Source organism: Rhamphochromis sp. 'chilingali', assembly GCF_963969265.1.
Source record: "Rhamphochromis sp. 'chilingali' genome assembly, chromosome: 20".
NCBI lineage: Eukaryota > Metazoa > Chordata > Actinopteri > Cichliformes > Cichlidae > Rhamphochromis > Rhamphochromis sp. 'chilingali'.
The window spans coordinates 33312109-33328119 of record NC_137947.1 but is presented as its reverse complement, the minus strand read 5'-3'; the positions used below and the strand labels follow the sequence as shown (position 1 = coordinate 33328119).

The following is a 16011-nucleotide window of genomic DNA, read 5'->3' as shown; positions in this document are numbered from 1 at the left end:
TATTACCACTGTTCATTTTAAAGATCAGTTTTTAAACCCATACGATGTACAGTGGGGCAAAAAAGTATTTAGTCAGCCACCGATTGTGCAAGTTCCCCCACCTAAAATGATGACAGAGGTCAGTAATTTGCACCAGAGGTACACTTCAACTGTGAGAGACAGAATGTGGAAAAAAAAAATCCATGAATCCACATGGTAGGATTTGTAAAGAATTTATTGGTAAATCAGGGTGGAAAATAAGTATTTGGTCAATAACAAAAATACAACTCAATACTTTGTAACATAACCTTTGTTGGCAATAACAGAGGTCAAACGTTTACTATAGGTCTTTACCAGGTTTGCACACACAGTAGCTGGTATTTTGGCCCATTCCTCCATGCAGATCTTCTCGAGAGCAGTGATGTTTTGGGGCTGTCGCCGAGCAACACGGACTTTCAACTCCCGCCACAGATTTTCTATGGGGTTGAGGTCTGGAGACTGGCTAGGCCACTCCAGGACTTTCAAATGCTTCTTACGGAGCCACTCCTTTGTTGCCCGGGCGGTGTGTTTTGGATCATTGTCATGTTGGAAGACCCAGCCGCGTTTCATCTTCAAAGTTCTCACTGATGGAAGGAGGTTTTGGCTCAAAATCTCACGATACATGGCCCCATTCATTCTGTCCTTAACACGGATCAGTCGTCCTGTCCCCCTGGCAGAAAAACAGCCCCGTAGCATGATGTTTCCACCCCCATGCTTCACAGTAGGTATGGTGTTCTTGGGATGCAACTCAGTATTCTTCTTCCTCCAAACACGACGAGTTGAGTTTATACCAAAAAGTTCTACTTTGGTTTCATCTGACCACATGACATTCTCCCAATCCTCTGCTGTATCATCCATGTGCTCTCTGGCAAACTTCAGACGGGCCTGGACATGCACTGGCTTCAGCAGTGGAACACGTCTGGCACTGCGGGATTTGATTCCCTGCCGTTGTAGTGTGTTACTGATGGTGACCTTTGTTACTTTGGTCCCAGCTCTCTGCAGGTCATTCACCAGGTCCCCCCGTGTGGTTCTGGGATCTTTGCTCACCGTTCTCATGATCATTTTGACCCCACGGGATGAGATCTTGCGTGGAGCCCCAGATGGAGGGAGATTATCAGTGGTCTTGTATGTCTTCCATTTTCTGATGATTGCTCCCACAGTTGATTTCTTCACACCAAGCTGCTTGCCTATTGTAGATTCACTCTTCCCAGTCTGGTGCAGGTCTACAATACTTTTCCTGGTGTCCTTCGAAAGCTCTTTGGTCTTGGCCATGGCGGAGTTTGGAGTCTGACTGTTTGAGGCTGTGGACAGGTGTCTTTTATACAGATGATGAGTTCAAACAGGTGCCATTCATACAGGTAACGAGTGGGGGACAGAAAAGCTTCTTACAGAAGACGTTACAGGTCTGTGAGAGCCAGAGATTTTCCTTGTTTGGGGTGACCAAATACTTATTTTCCACCCTGATTTACCAATAAATTCTTTACAAATCCTACCATGTGGATTCATGGATTTTTTTTCACATTCTGTCTCTCACAGTTGAAGTGTACCTCTGGTGCAAATTACTGACCTCTGTCATCATTTTAAGTGGGGGAACTTGCACAATTGGTGGCTGACTAAATACTTTTTTGCCCCACTGTAGCAATGGCAATAAAACTGAGAATGGTACTGCTGGACTAATATTTTTGTTACTAATTTGTCTCTCATTCATTTTTCCCTTAAAAGTTCAGAATCAGAAGAATCAGAATCAGAAGGGTTTTATTGCCAAATGTTGAGCAGGTTTACAACATTAGGAAACATTAGGAAATTGCTGCGTTAGCGTTCATCCTCCAGCTTCACTATGCTAATGTTATGCTAACATAGCTGTGTCGCTAGCGATCAAGTAGCACATCATTATATAAGATAAGATAACCTTTATTAGTCCCACACGTGGGAAATTTGTTATATATACTGGTATATATATATACCAGCTAGCCCAACTTCAGTAACCCTACAAACGTCATTGCTGTTTAGTTTTCTGTCTTCATTTATGCTGGAAGTGATAGCAGAGCTGTACGTTTGAATTTATTCACAAATCTCTCAGTCAAACATGCTACATCATGTTTAGGTAGAAGCTAGCGAGCTAACTTCCTGCTAACTTCTAACTCTGTTAAATGTAATAAATCCTGTTTTCAAGGATGCCTGGATGTTAAACTTAATTGTTACACCTGGTAAAGCAGCAACACTGATCATTTTATTAAAGATGAAAGAATTCAGACAGTTTTTAACTCTCAGTGATGCCGCAGTGTTCGTTTGACTTTGGGACCTGAAGGGACGGAGTTTAGGACCCAGAAACAGATAATGATGTCAGACTTACAAACCGGACAGAGACACATTACTTTTGTGTTTTACTCCATGCACTTCTTCCTTGTCAAAATCTGCTTGCAATACCAAATGAACACAGGAAGTAATGCAATAGGTTTAATGAAGTTATTCTTGTTGCAACAGACTACATGCAGTGGGAAGGGTCACCTCATTTTCAGTCTTCTGCCTAAACTGACACTGACTCGAGTGGCATCATGTGAAGATGCTATCCGAGTTCACTCTGAAGCCACTACAGAGACACCAAACACTACATGAACATAATGCTAAACACACTTATATCAGCTAATACTCAGGTATGCTCTGGTGTTTACGATGGGGATTGATTCTCAATAAAGATAAAAGGAGATATTCAGCACTTCCAGTGGTACCTAGTGGCCCAGCATTTTACCAGCATTGAGACTTCTTGGTGTTGTCACTAAAGAAATAAAATGGTATGCTGATCTCACCTCATTGTGGGGCAACCCAGCGGCAGAGAAGATGGGGATCTTCTGTCCTCGAGCAATGCTATTCATGCCATCAATGGCTGAGATGCCAGTCTGGATCATCTCCTCAGGGTAGATACGGCACTGAGGGTTGATGGGCTGACCTGAGAGACAGAAACACGTATTCAGCTGGACACAAAGGAAGCAATAGCACACTTCACTGTTCATCATACAGGTCAGTCCCACAGACTTGACCAGACAAAACACGCAACAGAAAAAACGTAGTAAGAAAATGGTGATAGAAAGTAAAAGGCTGTGCAACTGCTTAAATGGAAAGTGAGATTATTAATTTGATGTGAACAATCAGAAGCAATTATATCGTGTTATTGTGGAAGCTAACTTACACTGTACATTCATGTGCTCCAATAAAACTCTGCTGAGCATAGTTTACATTCTAGTTACAGTGACTACATACTGAGTCAATGAAAATATTTCCTATTACAGTTTCAACACGCTCTTCTGAGCTGCAGTAATTAAATAATAGTGCAAGGACAACAGCTACATTAGACAAATGACTGTTAGGAATTCTGCCAATTAAGCCGTTGCTTGCTTACTATATGATCAAAGGGTAACTGCACTTATAGAGCACTTTCCCAGTCCTACCGCCTGCTTAAAGTCAAATGCAGACGTCTTACACAGGTCAGTATCTGGCACAGAAAACATCTGACAGGCCTTTCAATTAGTGGATAACCTGGTCTACCGCCATGAGCAATGGGGGGTGCAGAGAATTAGTCACAACTCATTAGTGACTTTGAAAGGGGTTAACCAAGGATGTGCACAGAGACCTGCTCTCAGGAACTCTCACTCATGTGGTTCACCGGCACTAATCTATCAATATTTCACAACAGCATGTCAAACCGTGTAGCTGCCACAGGATTAGCGCCACTGTGGCCCTGTAGTGTGACCACGAGCTGCAGCACGGCGCTAAGTATAAACCATTAAGAGAAGCAGTGGTTAGGTGTTGTCCTGTTGACCGGGGTTAGGGTTAATCTTATCAAGCTCCTATGGATGCAGACTGATCACATGACATGCAAAGAGTGACCATCATATCCATCCAACCTATGGAAGACTGTTCCAGAAGAAAGGACTTAAATACTTCCAGATCACTTTATAAAAGGACCCATGGCTGTGATTACTGAAGTATCATCTACTGTTTCTACCTTTTACAACAGCATTAATATTCAATGCACTGTGTGGATAAAGTATTGATGGTAAATGTAGGATTGTAGGACCCCAAACGTTTGACTGGTTGGGTTTATTGTAGCGGTATGGGAAAAATCTATAGCATAGTGATATTTGGGAATACTGGCTCAACACACGGACACAGAGTATCGATATTCTATTACATACATGTAAATACTCTGGGAATTTCATGAACACGATGGCTCATCTTATGCACCAACCTGACATAACGTTAGCCGAGCCAACTTTAAATGGCTCAGCCAAAACAGCCATGAAAACTGGCACACATGGGTGAGCTGAGAGGTTGATAAGACTAAAGCTCAGAGGAGACCGGCCCCAAACTTTGGAACAGTCGGCCTCCTCATATCAGGATCTCTCCAACACTCGACATCCTTAAAACCCATCTGAAACACAGCTTTGCTCACTAGCTTTGGTTTTGTTCTTCGTCTGTGTTACTTTTTACTGTGTACAGCACTTTAATCAACCTGTGTTGTTTGTACATGTGCTCATAAATAAATTGATTGATTGCAGAATGAGAGCAGACTGGCATTTATTGTTGTGTACTCAACATTTGAACATTTACTTGCTATTCCGCGAGTAGCAGAATGCTAGGATAATTTCCTAAACTTCAAAATAAAAACATTTCCTGTTAAAGTCAAAGGAGCTTGCAAAGAAAAGCGTCTGGACTTCTTTAAGTTGCTTGAAGACGTTTCACCTCTCATCCGAGAAGCTTCTTCAGTTCTAAGGTCAAATGGTGGAGAGTCCCAGATATAAACCTAGTGGGAGTTTCCCCCCACAGAGGGACAAAAGGACCCCTGATGATCCTCTAATCGCCTGAGCCAAGGTGTGAAACTGGGTGTGGGTCCCAATCAGCCAGAGTTTCGGGTGAGCTCATTGTGAAACCTGGCCCCACCCTATCATGTGATTTCCTGAGGTCAGATGGCCCAGGTTGTGAGTGGGTGTTAAGGCGTCTGGGAAGGGATCTCAAAACTGGATTATAGATGGCAGAGAGTTGGTGTCGTAAACCACCATTTACGTTTGGTTTACGTAAAACATTTCATTTCTCACAAATGAAGCTAAAGTTCTTGAAATGTTTATTTGTTAAGGAGACAAAATGTACTCAGGCTGAAGAAAACAGTTTAACACTATTAAAAAGGACACTTAACTGTATTAGCAAAAAATGAATGAGTAAAAAAAATTATTAATGTTATTGTGGTATTTCACTCATGTTCACACCTGGGACAGTAAAACAGTACAGAATACACTGCTGAGTGAGCTTTGGTCAATATTATTATTATTATTATTATTATTATTATTATTATTATTATTATTATTAATAATAATAATAATAATAATAATAATAATAATAATAATAAAACCCTAACAATAACTATTTGGTGATTTTTTAGGACATTGTACCTAAATGAAGTTTCCGTTTATGACACTGCATTCTTATATGACTTAGCAGCAGGAAAGTAAGAGGCTAACATACCCATGATGTCCAAGTAATCTTCAGCCAGAACAGTCGGCCCGCGATCGATAGGTTTGCCTGAACCATTGAACACACGACCTATAAAAGGAAATATTTTGGTAAGGAGGCATTTAGACATTACATCATTGCTTAATGAGATGAGACCTGCAAGCACATTCTGTCTACTTTGTGCTACTTTACTTTGACAAGTGCCAGCAATTATAAACTCGTGTTAGTGATGACAGAAACAAAGAAAACAAAGAAAAAGCATCTCTACTTTTTGCTTCCATTCAAATGTATGTAACCTTGTGTTGTACTGAGTCACAGTGATTGAGATTCAAGAACATTATTATTAATAATTTTTAACCCTACAACTGTTTACAACTTGCATAGTTCCCATTTCTGTATAGCTGTATATCTCAGATTCCTGTAAAGTTATTTATTTCATATTCTGTATAGTTTTTCATATTTATATCCTGTCCATATCCTGTACATAGCTTGTACTCACTACAGCCTGTACATACTTATAGTTATAGAATATTCACAACATACTTCATACCGTGTACATTATAACATAATAGACCCATTTCTGTAATATACTCACATATCTATATTATTGCTAATATATATTGTAATATATCTATATCACTAAAGCACTTCTGGATGGATGCAAACTGCATTTCGTTGCCCTGTACCTGTGCATGTGCAATGACAATAAAGTTGAATTCTATTCTATTCTATTCATTAAAATAAAAGCTTTGATTTAATTATTTGATTTTACAGTTTATTTAGAAATTAGCGTAACAAGGAAAAAAGCTGACTACATTAATTCAGCGTGCTATAGCATTTTAATCATTAAATCACGTTGATCATACCTAGCATGTCCTCTGACACCGGGGTACGCAAGATATCACCAGTGAATTCACATGCTGTCTTCTTGGCATCAATACCTGATGTTCCCTCAAACACCTGCAGCAACACAGAAAGGTAGCAAAGACATCCTCAGCATGTCTAGTTACATGTTTACTGATAGTGATTATCAGGGTTGTCAAAAAAATGAATTCATTAACAAATCCCTCAATGCTTACATATTAATCAATATAAGAATTAATATGGAACTCATTTGCAATACAGACACCAACAGTGCTGCCTTTGCTCCCGTCAGCTGACGCGTGACTTCACATGGCAAAGCTGCAGACAGTCCGGCACTGAGCTCCTCCCCTCACTAACAATTACAGACACTACACAGTAGTCTCTGAGGGTTGATACATGGTTCAAATAAGCTGCTGCTACATGCTGAAATGTTCAGGATTATGCATTAGGTTAACATTAATCTTAGCCTGGTGCTATTAGAGAATGATAAGATTAGAATTAATGAGAAATTCCACATGTTCTGGACCCTCGGGTAAAGGCAGGGGGTGAGCTGTCAACTGATCACCACCTGGTAGTGAGTTGGATCAGGTGGCAGGGGAGGATGCCAGACAGTGCACCCTCAGCATACGTTTGGGGGCACTGGGAATGCCTGGCAGAGGCCCCGGTTCGTGAAATCTTCAACTCACACCTCTGGCAGAGCTTCAACAGCAGTCTGAGGGAGACTGGGGACATTGAGTCCGAATGGACCATGTTCAGCATCTCCACTGCCGAAGCCACTGCACTGAGCTGCGGCCGCAAGGTGGTTGGTGCCTGTAGTGGTGGTAATCCCTGAACCAAATGGTGGACACCGGAGACGAAGGGAGCCGCCAGGCTGAAGGAGGAGGCCTACCGAGCTTGGTTAGCCTGTGGGACTTCGGAGGCAGCTGATAGGTACCCGAGTTCACGGAACGCGGCTCGGGTAGTAGCTGAGGCAAAAACTCGGGTGTGGAGGGGTTCGGAGAGGCCATGGAAAAAGACTTTTGGACTGCCTCGAAGAGATTCTGGCAAACCGTCAAGCAACTCAGGAGGGGAAAGCGGTGCTCTACCTGCACTGTGTATAGTGGGGGGGAAGCTGCTGACTTCGACTAGAAACATTGTCAGCGGTGGAAGGAATACTTCAAGGACCTCCTTAATCCCACTGGAACGTGGAGGCAGCAGAGTCTGGGGACGAGGGGGACAGCTCTAGGTGTGAGGTCACTGAGACAGTTAAACAGAACTCCTGGGGTGGATGAGGTCTGCCCTGAGCTCCTGAAGGCTCTGGATGCTGTAGGGCTGTCTTGGTTGACACGCCTCTGCAATGTTGCTTGGAGATCAGGGACGGTACCTCTGGATGGGCAGACCGGGATGGTGGTTCCTATCTTTAAGAAGCTGGACCGGAGGGTGTGTTCCAACTACAGGGGGATCACACTACTCAGCCTCCCTGGGTGCAGGAAGGGAGAGTCCGCCCGTTAGTCAAACTTTCGATACAGGAAGAACAATGCGGTTTTTTGTCCTGTCGTGGAACACTTGACCAGCTCTTGATCCTCTCAAGGATACTTGAGGGTGCATGGGAGTTTTCCCAACCAGTTTACATGTGTTTTGTAGACTTGGAGAAGGCATTCGACCGTGTCCCTCGGGGTGTCCTGTGGGAGGTGCTTTGGGAGTATGGGGTGTCTGGCCCATTGCTACGGGCCATTCAATCCTTCTACAACCGTTGCAAGACCTTGGTCCGCATAGCTGGCAATAAGTTGGACTTGTTCCCGGTGTGTGATGACTCTGCCCGGCTGCACTTTGTGACCCATTCTGTTTGTAATTTTTATAGATGGAAGTTATGGGGGTAGCCAAGTAGTCAAAGGCCTTCCACTAGGGTGGTCTCAGAATCTCATCTCTGCTTTTAGCGGATTATGTGATTCTGTTGGCTTGATCAGCTGATGGCCTCCAGCTTGCATTGGAAGTATGAGTATGAAGCTGTGGGAATGAGATTCAGCACCTCCAATCCATAATATGGATTGACTCAGGCTCAGGGATGAGTTCCCTTTAAACTTAAATTGTTTAGGAATCCCAGTCTACAACTAATACAATATAAAATACTACATAGAGTGCACTATACAGTCAATGGATGTTCAAGATGGGCTTCTAACAGCTGCTCACATAGTCAAGGCAATACACCTGACAATTACAACCCAGGGGCTGTGGTCATGACCTGGATGGAATGCTGGTGGCTCTTGGGTGGTGTTTTTCTGGCACCTGCGTGCAGCACAGCTGGGGGAGGGTCTGTGTCGGCAGACATAGGTTACCGACTTGGTAACCCTAGCTGTCCCTGCGTGGCTCTGGGGTAGACTTGGGGATTTGGGGTTCTGGGAGTGCTTCTTTACATCCCCGTTCTCTGTTTGCAGTCTGGGGTGGGGGGCCGGGAATTCAACTCAGTTTTATCTATATAGCGCCAAATCACAACAACAGTCGCCTCAAGGCGTGTTATATTGTAAGATAGACCCTACAATAATAGATACAGAGGAAAAACCCAACAATCATATGACCCCCTATGAGCAAGCACTTTGGCAACAGTGGGAAGGAAAAACTCCCTTTTAACAGGAAGAAACCTCCGGCAGACCCAGGCTCAGGGAGGGGCGGGGCCATGTGCTGCGACCTCGCCACACTCCTTGCTGGTGTCCGATGCCACAATCCGTCGGTGCGTTGGTGGTTCTTGGTGTCCGGGGCTCGGGCGTGTACTGGCTCATTCCTGGCGGCTGGTTGGCGGCTCCTGGCGCCTGTGGCTCAGACGGGCCCCTTCAGGGGTGTGTGAGGCCCTCAGATCTCTGGCCTCTAAGCCTGGGGTTCAGACCACCCTGGCATAGCCGGCTACCAGTGGAGTCTGCAGGCACGTTGCCGCAGCCCCCTGTAGCTTCTGCCCTGTGGCTGCTGGGTGACCCCCCCCCCCCGTCTGCGGCTCTCCTCGGCTCTTTTCTAGGTGGGTGCCGCGGCTGCCCCTCTGGTGGTCCTCCTGGGGCTCTCGTGCTCTGGAGGGCCTCTAGATGTCTGGGACTTGGATCTACTCCATGCCTGCTTAATGTCATTGGGGGCAGGGCTATGGCTCCCCACACCTACTATTAGACAGTTACGTGGAGAAACCTTGTAAACTCCTTGGCTGCTGCCTCTAAACATATGGTTCGTTGTCGGTTTTGTGTGCTGCTCAGTAACATTCAATATTTATTATTTAGTGTTACTTATGCTTATCTAGGTTGTCGCTGTGGTTTTCCTACAGCGTTGTTCCCTTTTTGCTTGTTCTTTTCCCCAGCAGGTGATCGAGCGGGTTTGTGTGTCTTTTCTCTCGTCTCTCTTGCCCTCCGTTTTTCTTTCCCTCTCCTTTTGTTCAGCCTCTTCCCAACTTCTCTTTTCTTCGTCTTTTCCTCTCCTATCCCCCGGTCCTGTCTGTTTCTATTGTTAAAAATGTGAAAGTAAAAAATAAATAAATAATAAAGGTGAAATGAAATATGACAATCAAGTGGACCAGTACAGCGAAGTCGTAATGGTCTACTTAGGAAAATAAATCTGTTGGGCATGTTTCTTGGCCTTCAGACAATAATTCTGATTGCTACAGTGCCGGACAGCGAAGGCAATAGATGAATAAATAAATGCAAATACTACAAAAATGGATAGGAATGCTCACTTTAGGCAAACAGTGCTGGTTTATGAGAGTCACTGTTTGGGTTAGGGTTAAATATGCACAGCCTTTGTTTTAGGTGCTCTACACGGACATGTTTGCTAAAATGAAACTACAGCACAGTGATCAAAGACCTACAACTGTTGTCTCCTGCTCTAATTATCAGTAGTAAGTTAAATTGCAGTTTAGCTATTTTGAACTATTGACTACTTGATCATGATAATGTTAAATGTAGATACAATTTCCTTTGATGTTGCATTGTCGAGTCTACGGCTGTGCTATCCCTTCTTTTGTGTGGCTGTGTGCGCTCATGGTGCATGTCTGTGTTTGTAGATTCGTGCGGTGGCTGTGCCAGGCTCTTTTTCAGTTTTATGTTCATTTGGTGAGACGCCTCCAACCATAACCTCTTTATATCTGCTGATTGGTTGGTTCAACCATCATGTCACAACCAACCACCATGCAAAGCTGTATGAGGTGCTGTTGGTCTCTGCATGGAACATTTCTTTCTTCTGTCAGGTTATTATGGCTAGTATGAAAAAGGCTAGTATGCTACTATGGAGCATTCAGACAACATAATAGTAAGTTACAGTGTTTGCATGGTTAATGAATGTATTTTAGGACCTTGAATGGTGCCCAACCAGGTTTGGATTTTTGTGTATGCTTTGGTCCCCATATCATCTTATCATTTCATGTATTTGGCAGCTTAACAGGAAAAGTATTTTTATGTATAACAAAGCAATTTTAATGGCATGAGCTGTCATTGAGGAAGGATGAAGATCCATGCTAAGGCATATGTACCTTACCTGAGTCCAACCGAAACAAACCTGGGCCCACCTTTCAAGCAGGCCACGATCATCAAGCAGTAATCAAACAAACTGGACATTGGGGCATGAGCACAAGTAAGGATAGCAAAATGCAATTGCACAGAGCACAGAGCTTACAGCACAGAGGCTGTCAGCTGATATGCTTTAGTTTCCACTCACTATTTCTTACCTGAACAACTGCCTTGGTTCCAATCACCTCGAGGACCTGTCCGCTCCTCTTGGTACCGTCTGGCAAGGTCAGGTGAACAATCTCAGCATACCTGGGGAACTAATTCAAAGAGATTCAACACTGTTACTACAGCAACAGAAAAACACGTTTTTATCATTATTATAAAAGAGCACACCGGCTAGTAAAGTGCTGAATTATACTGACTTCTACAAACATTTGGAGTTTACCGAGCGACAGCGCCACTATTTGCAACCTAATTAATACATATTGTAAGAGGATTTGCACAATAGATGAACGAGTGTTAGCAGCACCACGGACAGAAAGCCTGATAAAAACAGAATTTCTTTGCAGCCTTACCTTCACGTTATCCAGAATCACCAGGGGTCCATTTACACCTGATACAGTGGAGTAGGCTGGAATAGGAGAGAGACGGGTTACTCATTTCTGAACCTCAACAGGCAGCAGAACAGGAAAATAACACACAATACTTCAATTTCCTTCTGCAGCGAGCAAGCCACCTATCATCAGTGCAATAAGCAGACTTCTCCACAGCCAAAACTGCTAATCACCGCAGGCTGACCTTTTGCTGTGAGAACAATTTTACTGCACTTTCAGCCCTAAAATGTCACAAAAAGCCAAATGTCAGGTCAAGAAATGGAGGAATTTTACATTGTTTGATTACACCGTCACACAATCAATCACACGAATCAATAAAAACGCACGACTCATGAGAACCGGAGCAGATGTTCAAAAAATATACATTAAATACTTCATATTCGGGTTATCGCAATATTACAATTTCAAACTCAATACTGATATCCACAAAAATACTCGATACCATTTTTGAAACCATAAGAAGGATTCTGATCCCATCCTGCAACATGAGAATAGCAAACATCTCAAAAACACTCGGACTAATTTTTCCAGTTATTAACTACAGTCCACTACGTTAATGAAAGAAGACGGCTGACGGGGCTGTTACAGTTAAACTGGACAGGTAAACATCAATAAGTGTTTAATACTTTCCTCCTAAAGTGTGATACGAATACTTCAGCTGTTAGTGAGGTGAGGAGCTGTGTGCCTGTTTGCAACGTGTGAAGGCGTCAGAGTATCCTATAAAAACAGAAAAAAATGCCATATCCCTGAATGTGTGCGACTGCAGCGTAACATCAGTACAACAGTAATGGACAATGCTTTTCTACTCTACTGCAGTACTCAAGCCTTTTACTGTACACAGCATTCACACAAGCAGTTTATCACCTGTAATTAATTCAATTACCTTTCTATCATAACAGTCTTGTCAGCGTAAGGCAACGATTGTAGAATATTAGAGAGCAGCATCTGGCACTTTAACAGGAAGTAACCTCCAACAGACTCAAGGACGGGTCTCCATCTGGTGTGGGAATGAAGGTGCTTACCTGTTAGGACTGTGCCCTGAATAATAATAATAATAATAATAATAATAATAATGATGATGATCAATGTGACTGAGAATCCAGGTCATTCGGAGCAAATGCAGGGCTGATGTCATTACCATGAGAGTCAAAATAAATTCAGTCTAATCCGAATTCTTTCAATCAGATAATAAAAACACTGCCGTCACCGACAACACCACATTAAGCATTACTGTCCACATATTCACTGTGCTCTACGCCCATCTCAAGTGTAACCCTCTGCACTGTGCTGCACACTGTTCTCCATCACTATTATCAAAAACACCCAATGAAGGAATATTTTTGGAAGCAGCGAGTTCATTAAAACTCCACTCGTTCAGTTTCTTCTGCAGAGCTGCACCTAACAATGATCGCCGGCTTTATAAATCCAAAAGCAGGCAGCCTCTACTCTAGTGTGGCAGCAGACAATAAGTTAAACAAACCCATAAATGACGGTAATATTACAAAGTGTAAATAAGGAGCGTTTGAACAGAACTGCTTTCAGACCACATAAGAGCAGCAGAGTGTCCTGCTTCTGTGAAGTAAGCAATAAAATGTGCCATGCAAACATTACAATCAAATCATGTTCAGCCATTCCTCTGCTCTGAACATCTGTAGAGCTGGGTGGTAAAATGCAGACATGCAGGGAGCGTTGGAGTGGGGGACTGAAGGTGGCGGCATTGTTTCTATCAGGGTCTGCTGTTCTTCTTTATGTGTGAACTGTCAATCTCTGGGCTGATATCAAAGGCTCGGGGAAATTAGAGCAGACTGCTACGAACATAAAGCACTAAAGCTTAGCGGGGTGCATCCACTATGCCACTAATTAGGCAGGGGCCAACAAAATAACCTGTCAATGCGCTACAGTATTGCAGCCATTTCCCACACACACCTGCATTTTACCCTCTATTAGTCAGACACACACTGTGTGCGTCTGTGTGTCGAACACGAGGTTTGAATGGGAAGTGGTGCTGGGAGGATGGGGCACAGACTGTTGAGTTAGTGCGATAAAAGATGGCTCAAGTGTGATGATGAAAACCAAGGGCAGGACAAACACAAAAAATAAAGAAAGAAATAAAATTTCCTCTCCAAAATAAAATGTGTTTTACTCCAAACAGCCTTTATCTCAGTTCTTGCCTCAGGGTCCACTTTCCAGTGAATGACTCAAGTTGTCTCTGTTTGTTCTGCAAGGCCTTGCACTGCAGCGCGAGGGGGGGGGATTTACAGATGACCTTTGCTTTGCTCATTTCCCACTGACAGGCAGGAAGTCCATGGTTTCATCATTTAATATACAGCTTTCCTTAAACAACACGACAGAGCACCACTCTGACCAAATAATAAAAGAACACTGAACCAGTATAGAGAACACCAGTGTTATCAAACCTCACGGATATCCCCGCCCTCCTGACAGCCAGCACAGCCGATCAACAACGCCTGACTTCTGCATATAAACCTGACACATAACTGAAATACGAAGGAACAGCAGTGATACTTTCTAGCTGGGAAGGTTTCCAGCTCATATTGTTTGGTGCAGAAAATGAAGAGAAATATCATAACTCTGGATCAGATCTGTAAGGACATTCTACACATGTAGTTTAGAGAAATGAACATGCGTGTAAGGAAAGCTTCCAAATGCTCAAATAGGTCATTGAAGGCGTTTCCAAAACTCTGACATGCTGTGTAAGCCTGCACAGTCTCTTAAAGGCACTCTTCATTAACCTTACAGCTAAAACATATTCCTGTGAACAACACGGCCTCACTTAACCAACCATTTTAATGTCGTCTGCATCCAGTACATACTAGCCAACATGTATCTGTGATAACAACCTGCTGGCTGTGTATAGTGCACATAATCTGACAGCAGAAAACAATATTCTGTTTACAGAGATGCAGGCTCTATGTTTAGTCATTATGCTTTTCTGAAACACATGCATGATGGCAGAGTGTGTAACTACACAGCCAGCCCTTTAAAAAAAAGAGGGAAACAACTCAAATGTGTACAACTGGAGAGCACGTCACACGGTGAATCTGTAGCTCCTGACAAGGACGACTGACAGCTCCCAGAACTATTTTACATTATCATTCCTGGAATAATTGGCATGTTTATACTTTAAACCTTAAACAGTTACATGGTAAACGGCCTGTATTTGTATAGAGCTTTACCAAAGCGCTTTACACTACATAACAAAAAAGCTTTATTTGACAATTCCAGTGAATATTCATAGCATCAGCATTACCCTAACAGATTCATCAATCTTTATATCACAAAAAAGGGCCATAAGGATAATCCATAAAACTGGTTACAGAGATCATACAAATCCACTATTCTTAAAATCAAAAATTCTAAAATTCACAGATCTGGTTCATTTTCTCACAGCACAAATTATATATAAAGCAATAAATAACCTGCTTCCTGACAATATTCTAAAAATGTTTTCTAAAAGGGAACGGGGATACAATTTGAGGGGGGAATTAAATTTAAAACATCCTCGTATCCGTACAACATTAAAAAGTTTTTGCAACTCTGTGTGTGGAGTGAAGCTGTGGAACAGACTAAGTAAAGATATGAAGCAATGTCCAAGCATGGCGCAGTTTAAAAAGCGGTTTAAGGATATGGTTTTTACAGGGTACAGGGAAAAGGTAGAGATTTGATAGGGTGTTCTTGTCTAATATTTTCATGTGTGTGCGCATGCACGGGTTTGTTGGTATGGGTATATATGTATATGTATGTATGTATGTATGTATGTATGTATATGTGTATGTGTGTATGTATGTATATATATATATATATATATATATATATATATATATATATATATATATAAAATTGTAGGTTGTGTATCCTTCAGGTGTTAATGGGGTTATTGAAAATGTGTATATGTGCGTATGTGTGTATATACGTAGGTATGGATAGATAGAAACATATATGTGTATATATTAAAAAAAAAAAAAAAAAAAAAAATTACACATAACATATAATGTAATTGCAAGGAGGTATTTCTGTAGTCTATTGATACTAGATAGTGGAAAAGGGGTGGGATTAAATAAGCTTATGCTTCTTCCTGCTCCTTTTTGAACATGGACGTTATTTGGAGTTGTGGTTGCTCGTTTTCCTTTTGTTTGCTTTGTTCATTTGTCTCTTTTAATTCTATTTTTTTTTTTTTTTATACTTTTTCAACATGTTCAAAATAAAGATTCAATCAATCAATCAGATTAGCCATGTTTATGAACACAGCACAGACTTAAACTAGAAATTGCTGACAGGCCTCAAAAGAGATGCATCAGGGTAATTATACTCAGAGGCAATAATAACGGTGCAAGGAAAATGTTACTATGTAACAAGGAATCCACAAGTCTGGTGCGTTGCCCTGGTCGACGTCCTATCAGGTAAAACAGTCACAGCATTATTTCAGAGACATTTTGGAGCTGCACAGCGTGTCAAAGAGTAACGAGTTAAACAGCTGGTACTGCAAGTCAGAGTATTTAATCTAATTTTAGTTTTTACCAAGTACTGAAATAACT

At 42.3% G+C, this 16011-nt stretch overlaps 1 protein-coding gene across 1 annotated transcript in view; it reads right to left on the bottom strand.

Annotated features, from left to right (window-relative positions):
- The window catches only part of atp6v1ba (ATPase, H+ transporting, lysosomal, V1 subunit B, member a), a 43698-nt gene that overhangs the window by 13467 nt on the left and 14220 nt on the right, over nucleotides 1–16011 (bottom strand). Inside the window, exons 2-6 of the mRNA XM_080868447.1 lie at nucleotides 11417–11472; nucleotides 11060–11158; nucleotides 6390–6483; nucleotides 5536–5613; nucleotides 2826–2965 (exon numbers count right to left, since the gene is read on the bottom strand). Of these exons, the coding sequence (XP_080724573.1) occupies nucleotides 2826–2965; nucleotides 5536–5613; nucleotides 6390–6483; nucleotides 11060–11158; nucleotides 11417–11472 (467 nt within the window). The remainder of the gene's footprint in view (nucleotides 1–2825; nucleotides 2966–5535; nucleotides 5614–6389; nucleotides 6484–11059; nucleotides 11159–11416; nucleotides 11473–16011) is intronic.